Source organism: Capsicum annuum, chromosome 1, assembly GCF_002878395.1.
Source record: "Capsicum annuum cultivar UCD-10X-F1 chromosome 1, UCD10Xv1.1, whole genome shotgun sequence".
NCBI lineage: Eukaryota > Viridiplantae > Streptophyta > Magnoliopsida > Solanales > Solanaceae > Capsicum > Capsicum annuum.
This window is the reverse complement of record NC_061111.1, coordinates 41731938-41744626: the sequence shown is the minus strand read 5'-3', so window position 1 is coordinate 41744626 and position 12689 is coordinate 41731938. Positions and strand designations below refer to the sequence as shown.

At 35.7% G+C, this 12689-nt stretch overlaps 1 protein-coding gene and 1 non-coding gene across 2 annotated transcripts; one reads left to right on the top strand and one right to left on the bottom strand.

Moving 5' to 3' along the window:
- Positions 1-883: 883 nt before the first annotated feature.
- Positions 884-964, top strand: TRNAL-AAG. Its single transcript has one exon. It is a non-coding gene; the product is annotated as a tRNA-Leu (tRNA).
- A 70-nt stretch (positions 965-1034) lies between these two features.
- On the bottom strand, positions 1035-4611 carry LOC107872672 (ubiquitin-related modifier 1 homolog 1). The gene is made up of 4 exons (XM_016719302.2): positions 4348-4611; positions 1806-1881; positions 1629-1711; positions 1035-1337 (listed from the first exon to the last, which is right to left on the bottom strand). The coding sequence occupies exons 1-4, from the start codon at positions 4368-4370 to the stop codon at positions 1220-1222; spliced, it is 300 nt and encodes a 99-aa protein (XP_016574788.1). The 5' UTR covers positions 4371-4611; the 3' UTR covers positions 1035-1219.
- Positions 4612-12689: the final 8078 nt, after the last annotated feature.

Below are 12689 nucleotides of genomic sequence, written 5' to 3'. Positions count from 1 at the left end.
ATGGTCTCTTTAGATGTAACCTGATTTATAAAGCCAGTAAGTATTTATTTAGTAAACTGAAGTTTCCTCAAGATGATGAGCAATTTTTATTCCAATCATCAATTACAGTGGGAAGGCTTATGTTACCTTGTAATTAAGATCTTCTCTTGAGAATTAAGGTGTTTTATGATGTCCACAATCAATTATTAAGAGCCCGTTTGGATAGGATTAAAATCTGATCAAATTAGCTTTTAATCTCTTTTTTAGCTTTTTAAGGGGTTTGGTAAAACTAAAAAGTGCTTAAAAAATGATTAAAAGAATCAAAAAGTGAGAAGCTGGGTATCCTCAGCTTTTTGTTTTTTAGATTAATTTTTTTTTTTAGCTTTGATCAAAATATTTACTTTTTTATCCCTTAAATTTTCCTCCAATTTCAACAATATCCTAAAGTTTTTTTTTTCTTTTTTTCTTTGCCGCTTCGCTTCATCTCTTTCCTTCAATTTCCTCTTCATTTTTTTTCTTTATTTTCATCGAATCCATCGTTAATCGGAGGATTGATCAAAAAAATTTATTTTAAAATTAAAAATTATAAATAATTCACCTTATTTATGGTGTTAACAACTTTAAGGACATTTAAGTCATTTTAACACCAAAAAAGTGTTCACCATCACTTGTTTACCAAACGCATCAACAACTTATTTTCAGTTTCAGCACTTCTATCCAAACACTTATCTGTTCAATCTATAAGCACTTATTTTAAGCTTTTAATCACTTAAACTAAAAAGCTATTTTTTTAATCATATCCAAACGGGCTCTAAATCCTTGAAAATAAGATTCGTCCGTTGTTTGTTTGTAGGATTTTACTTTATTGCGACAAATAAATGTATGTTATACATAACAACCAAATGTTGAGATGGCCGAGTTGGTCTAAGGCGCCAGATTAAGGTTCTGGTCCGAAAGGGCGTGGGTTCAAATCCCACTCTCAACATTTAGAAACCTTCTTTTTGGTTGGTTGGGGTGGGGTGGGCATTTTTCTCAAATAAAATGTTTCTTCCTAATGAATCGAACGTAAAGCATTTATATCATTTTCCTTCTGCCAGGACAGAGGATTAGTAATCAAAGTGCACTTATATTGGCATCATACATTCAACACACTTCATTCTTGACTAGTACATGACATAATTAATGAACAAAGTTCTACTAGAGTCGAGTTTTCAGCAGCTCGGGAAGCATAATAGCAATGTCAACCGCCATGCAGTGTTGAGATGAAAACTACATTATCCTTCTCTTCCAGCACTGTGTCAAGCTGTCCGCTTAGTTCCCAATCAGCATCATTGACAAGGACAAGAACCCCAGGCCTCCTGCAACAAATACAAGTTATAAAGAAGCTCTCTTCAGTCACATCTTGGCTTGTGCAAGTATGCACTGTTCAACAAAGATGAGGATAAGGAGGTCTCAACATGATTGGCACTATAATTGATGGTGGCACCATTTTATTTAAACTTGTTCTGCTATATCATAAGGTAAGGTATGCGCATAGTGGAGGAGGGAGAGGGAGGACTTTAACAGGGTATGAGGTTGTCATGACAACAGCATAAAGAACATGCGCATTGTAGTGTTGCCAAGGTGGTACAAAAGATATTCCAACTTACACGGAGTCTCCTTTCATAAACATTTCAGGCCTCTCCTTGATCACATTGGTGCGTACCCAAGAGAGCAAGTTTTTCAACGTCAACTGGTTGAAGAAAGATGAAATAATATCAATACTCCCCTTGAAACAAAATTATACATTCTATGTATGAACACAATCACTAGAGAGGAAGTTGCACCTGCTTCTCTCCATCCTGAGGGTCAACATTAATGTTGTGGATCTTCACAGAATCACAAAGAAGTTCCAGTCCTCCCCTGTGTTTTGAAAGTATAAACATAATTGATAGATGTCAATAGAGATCAGATGAATACAGCAAATCATTTTAAAGGAAAGAAGAAAGACCAACACATAAGGAATGTACAAAAGCTAATCAATGAAAGTAATACTGACAAGAAATGACAATTTCTGACTATAATGTACTTCATATAAGATCACGAGCTTCTGTGCCACCATAACAGTTTTTTAATAAGTGATTGTATAAATAACAAAGCATCCAGAACATGCAAAGATTACAAAAGTAGGAAAAGTCCGCTCCTGGAAAAGGCAAAAAGAGAACCTATCATAAGACAAGGGAACTGACAAATTCCAAATACAGATTAGGGTTATAAACAGGTGTATGAGAAACCCAACTAAAGAGAAGAACTAAACGTCTGGCTTTAAGTTTGGATCCTTTCCATCCATAAGCACCACAAATTTGTAGGAGGAACCATAGACCAGATAGTTTGGTGCTAGATGTTTGAAAACTAAACTGTTTTATCAACAACCAATGTCACTAGATATATGAGTTTCACAATCCAATCCACATTTGCAGCTAGCAGACGCTATCCTTGATACAGTGCCAGGTCACCAAACGAGTAATCAGGTAGAATCACAGGCAATAGTCATTGCACCATCACATCATATATAACAAGCATTTGCAAAAGATAGTAAATGCCCCTATTCTAGAAATAATGATGTCTTTCAGGTTTGGAGTCAAAACTCAAACATTCCTAGGTGTTGTACAAAATCATTACGCTGCAAAAAGCATCTTGCTATATCTCAAATGTGAAGTCTAAGACCTTGAAAGGCTATTTATTAGAAAAACTTCTCTAACGTGCCACATGTTAGAAAAACTTCTCTTACATGTCACATGCCACTACTAACGCTCTTCATGATTTTCACGGAGTAATGACTTCGATTGTAAGATCCTGATTTGCCCTCGGGGGCAAGGAATAAGTTACCTTTAGAACACTAAAGAGGTAACAGCAATTTTCACGGGAAGCAACAACAACAACAACAACAACAAACCCAGTGTAGGGAGGGTAAAGTGTACGCAGTCCATACCGCTACCTCTAAAGAAGTAGAGAGGTTGTTTCCGATAGACCCCGGGCTCAAGATAAGGAATAATAAACAAAAGCGTAATGAAACATGAAGCAAGATGGATGGCATCACATAAAAAGGATTAAGACATAAATATAAATCAAAGCAGTATGAGATAAGGTAACCAAGTGCAATGTGCAATAAGAGATAAGAAATAGGGCATCCGAAAAACGATACCCACTACTAGCAATTTTCACGGGAAGCAATAGTTGCTTTTTTAAAAGTCACAGGCGGTTAACAACCTTTGGAGTCAGACAATGCCGGTGTTCTAGTTTGTAATATCCATCTAGTAAAATGACAAGCTAAATGGATTTATCATTTAGCATAATATTTAGAAAATCCTATAACCTTAAAGCTTCATAACATAAAAGAGATAACTTTCTAATATAAAACAAAAATCTCTGTGTGGAGACTTGGATGCAAAATATTAGACTCAAATATCACATTATATGCATGAACAGCTGAGCCTACTATCTTTAAACAAATGACCTTTTGCAAACATTATGCTGATACTCAAACACAGTCCTCTTTAGTGTTGCACAAACAAACACAGGGTGATACTACAGCAGGAGCAAAGATCGACTATATAAGTATCTCCAATTTTTCTCAATCAATAGACTGCCAATGACACTCAACATGAAGAAAAAAAAAAGGATCATATTGGATCAACTTCTAGAGCAGTGAAGATGAACATCTAAGTGCTCTTGCTTGGAGATTTTGTTAGCATTCAAAATCTGATATGGCCTCAGAATAAGCCTTAAAGAGAAAGAGCCACTTTGTCAGTAGCATGGCGAAAACAAAGTACTCCCTCCGTTTCAATTTGTTTATCTAACTTCCTCTTTTAGTCCGTTTCATAAAGAATATCTTTTCTAGCAACTTTTTAATTTCAACTTTTCACATGACATATTTACGACCACAAGATTAAAGAGCATTTCGGTACATTATACATGACCACAAGATTCAAAATTCTTCTTTACTTAAAATTCCACGCCAAGTAAAACCAGGCAATCAAAGTGAAACGGAGTGAGTAGTAAATACAAGCATAGACAGAAAAGAGAGAGATAGTGGCAGGAAATAGAAAAAAGAAGCATCGTATTGCAATCAAGATTAAATCCTTCAAGAATTTATTTGGTCCCAAATGTAAATCTTCCAACTTTAAGCTTCTAAAATTCATAAACCACTCATCAAAATTCCATTTACACAACTTCCCTTTCAGCTAAAAAAATTAAAAAATCTGAACAGCTAAAAATCCAATCTTTCAGAGAAAACATCCTAAAATTGGATCAAATCTAATCGAATACATCATGATGATTAGTTGAAATTGGCTATAAAATATGAAAAAGAAAATATACAAAAATTACCCGAACTCGATTGTCAATTGCATCCTCGTTTATGAAAAAACAGAAAACCCTAGAGGGATGAATGGATTATTGATTTTGTAGGGTTTATGCGTAGGGTTGGAGGTTGAAACAGGCAGCCTTTTAGAGCTGTTTATTCCCCTGAAATCTTTTTCACTTCTTTCCTCATTTTTTTCCTTCAAAATTTATCAAAATATTCTCCTCGACCATGAATAGAGTAGTTTGAGTTGTCCAAATGGGCTGAACAAACGCTAGAGAACTAAATGGGTCAGGATGGATTAATCCTTTTAATCAAAGGCCTTTACAATAGTGATCCAACTCATCCCTAAGTGGGTTGAGAAAATTGAAGAAAAGATATTTTTAAATCTGAAATGAATGATTAGTGACATTGATCAACAGATAGGTCAAACATTATTAGAAAACTTGATCAAGTTAATTGTGGACTTGATTAATATTTTTAAAATTTTAATCAATCCAACCCATACCCTCTTCAATTCAAATCAATCACTCTTTCCTTTCTCTCGAGACAGTTTCTCTCAACTCTCTCCCAACCAATAATTTTGTAAAATTTTTCCCTTCAACCCCCGACGACTTCTACCTCCGATGACAAATAGTTAGGCTTCGAGTTCCCCTCTTCAATTCAATCAACCTGTCTCTCATCCCTCTCCCGACAACTTCTCTCAACTCTCTCCCAACCAACTGTTCTGCAAATTTCTCATTTCAATCCTCAGCGACTTCAACATCCGACTACAAATAGTTGGGCTTCGAGTTCCTTTTCTGCTTCAATCGACGTGACATCCTTGCTCTCCGGCCATAACAGTTTCGAATTCTTCATCGGTCATTTTCTTCTTTCACAGGTAAAAATTTATGGCCTTTTTAGTTTTGAAGAAAACGAGGAACTTGAGCCAACTTCTCTTATAGTATTGGTTAACAATTTTAATATTTATTGCACTAATTTGAAATACGGTCTGAATAAAACCCTAATTTCTGGTATTTTTTCTCTTCTCTTTTCGAAGTGAATTATGATATTTTGTTGTTTGTTGTAATTTTTTTAAGTCTGATTTTTATTGTTTGTGTTTATAAAAATAAAAGGACAATTTGGTTTGATTTGTTCTGTTCTTGTTCTTGGTAAAAATGGTGAAATTGTTGTTTTTTGTTTAACAAAATCGTGCTACTGTTTCCTCCGACAGATTACCTATCTGGTGCAGCATATTAACCATCTGATGCAACAGATTTATCATATGATGCAACAGATCAACCATCTGATGCACCAGAGGAACCATCAGATTATAATTCTGATGCAACAGTTTTACCATATGTTGCAACAGATTAAGCATCGGATAAAAAATCTAATGCAACTAATTAACCATCTGGTGCAATGGAAGAACCATCAGATTAATGATCTGATGCAATAGATGAACCTTTTGTTGGATAAAATCCTACCAACTTTTCCTACAGGAAAAGTCCAAGACTTGATTTTTCCAACTGATCATTCATCTGTCGCGATAGACGGTCCTATGTTGGAAGAAATCTAATCAATATTAACCGTCGATAACTGTTCCAACAGATCACTCATGTGTTGCAATAGATGTGTGACGTGTTGCACAGACCATTGATCTTTCTCAATAGATGAGTGATATGTTTTGTATTATCGCAACAGATTACTCAGTCGTTGCTACGAATTATTTAACTATTCTAATAGATCACTCATATGTTGCAACAGATGATGTAACAACAGTTGTGTGATCTGTTGAACAGACCATTCATCTGTTTTAAAAGATGAGTGATATGTTTTGTATTATTGCAACAGATTACTCATCTGCTGCAATAGTTTGGTTATATGCTGCAACAGATATACTACCTGGTGCAACAGATCGGTGATCTATTGCAACTGTTATTTTACTATTTTACTTATTTGATTTACTGTTATCCTTTTTTAACGATGCATTAATCAACAATAATATATTATTTTATGTTCATGTTTATTTTAGATAATATGGTTTCCAAAAGAACAGAAACCGAATCAAGTCCAAGTAAAGGAACAAGTGAAGCAGCTAGGCTACATCCACCACTCTATGAGCTTGCTTTACAAGCGTTATCTCAATCGGGAGCAGAATATGATGAACACGGGGAGGAGAAATGTTTCAAAAGAGAAGATGCAGATGCTAATAGCCCTTCCATCGAAAAGCTGGTCAAAGCCTTCATCGTTATCCTGTAAGAATGCAGTGCGATGGTGCCGCAGATTTAACGGGTGATTTCGTAGTTAAGTCAGCCATGGGAAAATCTTTCGATGCATTCAGAAAAATACTTCGAGAACAAAAATTGGATGCTTATTTCAGGGACATCTGCTTTGGAAAATATCTTGATTTTTCGGAGGACAACAATGCTCGTTTCCAAATGAAAATAGTATATGAACTTCTCAAGCGTAGGTTTATGTATGAAAACAAAGATAAGATGGATGAGGTGTGGATAAATTACTGTGGCATGCCCGTTTGTTTTTGGTTGGAAGGAGTTTGTCATACTTACTGGACTAAAATGTTATCCTCCTTTTCAAGTTATACCTATTCTAACTAAAAAAAAATACCCCGCACACCCAAAAAAGGCAAAGGCAAGTCGTGTGATCGTGATGATCTGGTGTCCATTGTTGGTCCAAGCTTCAAAAATAAAAATTTGATAGAAGCGTTGAAAGGTAAATGACTTTCAAAGAAGCACAAGCAGTCATTGTGCTTGGTTTGGTTTGTACATAATATTCTTTGGGCGAGAGACTTTAACAACAACATAAGCCTCGGTTTAATAAAGCTCTCCGAGGATCTTAAGGCATTTAACCGCTATCCATGGAGGTAGGAAAGCTTCAAAATGACTGTCAAATATTTGTTGACTCCGTTAGCGCCAAAGACAGTCAACTTATATGGCTTCTCATGGGCTTTCATGGTAAATGTTTATTTCTTCTATTATGATATCATTTATTTTTTTTGCTCAATAATGATTTTGATTTATTGGCATTATTTTATAGGCTTGGGCGTTTGAAGTCATTCCTTATTTGAGACAACAAGTGAACTACCAGGAAGGAGTTTTCTGTTCAAGAATCTTGAGATGGTTGTCGGCCAAAACTGATAAAAATGTAAAATTTCTTATCTCTTTAACCCCCCGAAGGATGAAGTAAGTATAATTATAATTAATTTTTTTTAATTAATATTTTTTTTAATAAGCTAATCATCATTCTAATATATGTAATTATTTATGTTAGAATATGCATCCGTCGCTAGTTCCGACCAATCGAGAGTTGAAGATGTCATTTTTTATTAGCTTACAGTCTCTGCAAACTTTATCGGACCCTAAGGTCATCGACAGAATAAAAATGAAATTATTTGGAGCAACAGTTATTACAAGAAAAATAATTTTGAAGGGTGGGCTTATTGTTATTGATGGAGTTGTTGATGGTGGTAGTGATGCTGCTGTTGGTGCTAATGATGCTCCTTTTACAGTATTTAAAGCAAACCATTATGAGTATGATCATACTGGTTATACAGATTTTGCCTCTCCCAGCGAATGTTCTGCATGCAAATGTCAAAACTGCAGGGCAAAACATAATGTAGTGATTAATGCTATTAATCCATTAACTGCTTCTGTAAGGAATTGACATCTAAGAGGGGTCTCATTCCATCAAAGAGGATTTTATTTCCATCCTCTCCATTAGAGATTAGGGAAAAGAGGAGAAGGAGAGTAATTTTCAGGGCATTATCAGGCATCCAAAAAAGCAAAATTACAACTCCTCTGTCTGTGTGCTGCACTGAGCAACGTACAATATCCAAAGGAGAACAGCAAGAGCTGAAGAAGGTGAATATATTATATGTCTTCCAACTGATAAAATAAATAGACACATATCTGTTTCAACAGATGACACATCTGCTGAAAATTATCAAACAAATATATACATCTGTTGCAACAGTTGACTAACCTGTTGAACCAGACACTTTATCTGGTGCAACATATGTCTCGTCTGTTTTAGCAAATCAAAAAGCTCTTTGTACCGCTTTTATTTGTGCCAACAGACGACCTATCTGCTGCAACAGATAATTCATATGTTACAACGGGTGGTTCATCCATTGAAAATTATCACACAGGGTCTTCCTCGTGTAGAAATTTATCCTAACAGTTGATTCATTATTGCAATAGAAATATAATATGTTTGGAACAATTTAAAAGGAGAGGGAGACCTGTTTGATTTGCTAGAAGAGATGAGTTATCCTTTTCCATTCTGTTTATTTTCGTGATTAGTATTGACCAATTCTGGCTTTTCAGGTGGATGTAGAAGAATCTACTGTTGAACAACATTGACAATATGCTACTTTTTTTATAGAAATACGGAGAACAGAAAGCACAGAAACCGTACGCAAGCGACAATAAAGATCCACGATGAGCAAATCTGAATTCCATAGCACCGGATGAAGAACAACTTGTCCATACTGAGTAGATCTTTATAGCTTGAGCCTGTCAAAGCAATCCTTGGCAGTATACTTAAATTGTTGTTGATGTATTTGTTGAGATTTGTACCCATAATAATTTTTTTACATTTCATTTATTCGTTGACTTATTTCAACTAATTTATGAAGGCTTCGATTTATTTTATTTTGTCTATAAATTTTATTTATTCCTTAGATTTAAACTTATTAATTGAAAAGGAATACTAGATTCAAATATTGCAACAGATAATGTATCTGTTGCAACAGACGACACATCTATTGGAAAAATCGAACGAATTTAGACATATGTTGCAACAGGTAGGTAATCTCTTAGAATTTATCAAACAGGTCTTCCCACGGTTGCAACAGATAGACTTTAGATAAAAACATCAAGATAATGCAACAGATGACACATCTATTGGGAAAAACAGGCAGGATAATTGTTACAACGGACGGAGAATCTGTTGCATTATAAAAATTCAACTTTCGTTAGACATAAAAAATTGCCACTACGTGTAAAAAGGTCAAAGTGAATTGAATTGAAATAAAAAAGGCGCAACTCATCGACGGTGTTCAGTTCAAACACCTAAAATAAAATAGGCATCAAGTAGACATGTTCATTTTAAACACGTAAAATAAAATAGGCATCAAATGTGTCAGTGTCAGTCTGGCACATTTTGCTGACTTTCCGTCACTTGGCCCCCAACGGTCATTTTTTTCCCTCCATTGTCTTATATATTCATCTTTCTGCTAAAATTTAACCCTAAATTCCAAAATTTTCTTCTTCATCGTCATCTTATTTTATCTATCCAAATACTTAAAATTATTACTTTCATTTTTTCCAACTGACCTTGACATTGCCGAGCTTTCACTATTTTTTGTAATAAAGATTTTTGATATTGTAAGTGCGGTCATGAAGCTCTGTTAAAGACTTCTTGGACTCAACAAAATCTGAGTCGTAGGTTTTTTACTTGTAAGATTTCAAAGGTAATATTTTTTTATTTAATTAGTTGATTAATTATTGACTTGTAATTATTTTATAATTGTGTTCTCTTTTTTTATAGAAATTAGGTGGATGAGATTACTTTGATTGGTATGAAGAACAACACCCTTCACAGGCAAATCGTGTAATCTGGGGTTTGTTGAACAAACTCAAGGCTTTTGAAGAGAAATAAAATCGATCAAGAAGATATACATTGTTGTCGTTATTGCTACTGGTTTGGTGTTGTTGGGCACATGGATATTGAAGCCTAATTGCTGAAATTTTCATGGTGGTGTGTGTATTTGCAACTAGTTTGTTGTCGACGAGCACATGGATATTCAAGCGTAACTATTGAAAAATATCAAAAAGATTTAGGCATATGTTGTAAAATTTAGGTCATCTGTTGGAAATTATCAAACAGGCCTTCCCGCTGTTGCAACAGATTAGACTTAGATTATTAGATTATTCATAGAAATAACATCGGAGTAATGCAATAGATGACCAACCTATTGCAACAGATAAACTAACGGATTAAAGATATCTTACAACAGATTGACAATCTAATCTATTGCATTATAAAAAACTCAACTTTCATAAAAAAAAATTATTGTCACTACATGTACATGTAATAAAGTGAAGGGTGACTTGAAATTAAAAATTTCTATTTCACAGGCTCTTCTATATACACAAGCTCTTCTATATACACAGGCTTCAAGCTCCAGTTAGTACCCCATAAGCCCAGACCTCTTGTAGGTTTGCCACAGCGTTATCGCACAGAAAATTCATTGGCTCGGCCATTTCTGTGTCAGACAGCAAACATTCGATGTGTGCAAGAGCGTGCGGCTTTAGCGGTATCATCTTTTGGAAGGATCATTCCCCTATTTCGACCTTCAAAATCCCATGATTTTTTCACTAACACTTCCTTTTGGTAAATGATTCATCAGTTTACTCTTCCTCAACAATATGGGCAACAGCACCATCAATGGCTCCACAAGGAGAAAAAGATCGAAATCGTTGATGAGAGGTATGTTGGAGTCATAAAAATTGATCTTTTCCTCCTCGAGTAGTATCTCAATAGCCCGATAATGCATGTCGTTCACAGCAATGACTGCAAGAATCCTTTTTGCCTTGGTCCAGCTCTTGCCGTGTGGATTTGGCCTGTCCCCTTTAACATTTTTTAACATTTCTTCTTCATCCAAGATCAACGTAGGAACTAGGAAATCAAGTCCCACGCCAAGGGATGATGCCTCTTCATTGAGTTAACCGTACCTATCCTTGAGCTTCTTGCAGAAGTCGAGGTCTATTATCTTATCGGCAGCGTTATAAGCTTCCCGGTACGTTAATTGCCTTTTCTTCATGAGGCAGAGAATTATGTCAACATGCTGTGAGATAAGAAGTCAATTTTTAAATAGGTAAGTAATTGTAAAGATGCAATAGATGGTCCATCTATTGCATAGGGTTCTCTGAATCAATAATCCAACGCAACTTATGCAACAGATGGATAATAAGTTGCAATAGAACCACAACTAGTTGCACCAGTATACCCAGCTATTACAACAGATGTGAAATCTATTGCGTAGCTTCTTCTTCATGGGGTAGATTAGAAGGGCTAGGTTAGGAAAAGTAAACTTACCTTGTCCTCGTACGACATATGCATATTAGTCAGTCTAGAAGTCTTGGGGGGAAAAGGGAGGCCTGGGGTAATCTGGTGTGCCTGACTTGGCATTCTTAGCCTGTCGCAGATCCCTCTTCTCTTCGTCGCTAAGTTCCGTGTATATGTCCACCTTCTTGACTGTCCCCTGAACTTCAACAGCTTTTGGAGAGGGAGGAATTGCAATTTCTTTTGATTTTCGAGCGGAGAGTACATCTCTAATTGCTCTTTTCTTTCTCCTAACCAACGCTGTAGGAGTGTGTGACTCCCTCACCTTCTTGGATGGTATGACACACCTCTTGGATTTGAATTCCTTAATAGCTTTAGAGATAGCCTCTACTTTTTTAAAGAGCTTATCCTGTCTGTCCTTGCACTCATCGCATTTGCAACGAGAACACGAGGGTGAAGAGGGGTGAGAGGGACCTGTGTAAGGGCGAAAAAGCGTGTATTCAAACATATTTATTCTTTCTTGAGCATCAACATGCTCACCATCACGAGAGGTAGCAGCATCAGCATGCCTGCCACCAACACCAACAACTCCACCAGAAGAAGCACCCGGATCTGCCTTAGTAAAAGGTTGGTCATGAAGAGTGTCAACATTAGGCTGACCTTGCCTAACTGCTCTTCTTATGGTTGTTGCTCCAGCCAATTCCTTCTATATTAAATCCACCGTTGGGTCTTCAATAGTATCAACATGACCTAGAGTAATATAAGAAGTCATCATCGACTCTTCCTCAGTAGGCACGATCCATGGATGCACAACCTATAAAAAAAGAAAAAAAAAGACAGATGCATTTAAATCATATAATATAATAATTTTCACAGTTGGGATACATTTGAAAAAAAAAACCCATCTGTTGCATAGTTTGTAGTATATGGTTAAAATCCATTTGAGTATGCTTCAGAGAAATAGAGCAACACACGGATAATCTGATGCAAAATATCAATCATCTGTTGCAATAGCTGCACAAGATGGGTAATCTATTATGCAACAAATAATCTGTACATTACAACAGATGAACAATATGTTATCAGATTAAACATCTGTTGCATAATTTACAGTAGATGGTTAATCTTTTAGGAGTCGGGTTCAGTGAACCAAAGCAACAGATGGGTAATCTGATGCAAGATATGCCCCGTCGACAAGATGTCCCATCTGGTACATCAGATATAATATTTGTTGCACCAGATATAACATCTGTTCAATATCTTTCTTATCTTTGAGTAGAATTATTTTACTTGAAGAAGA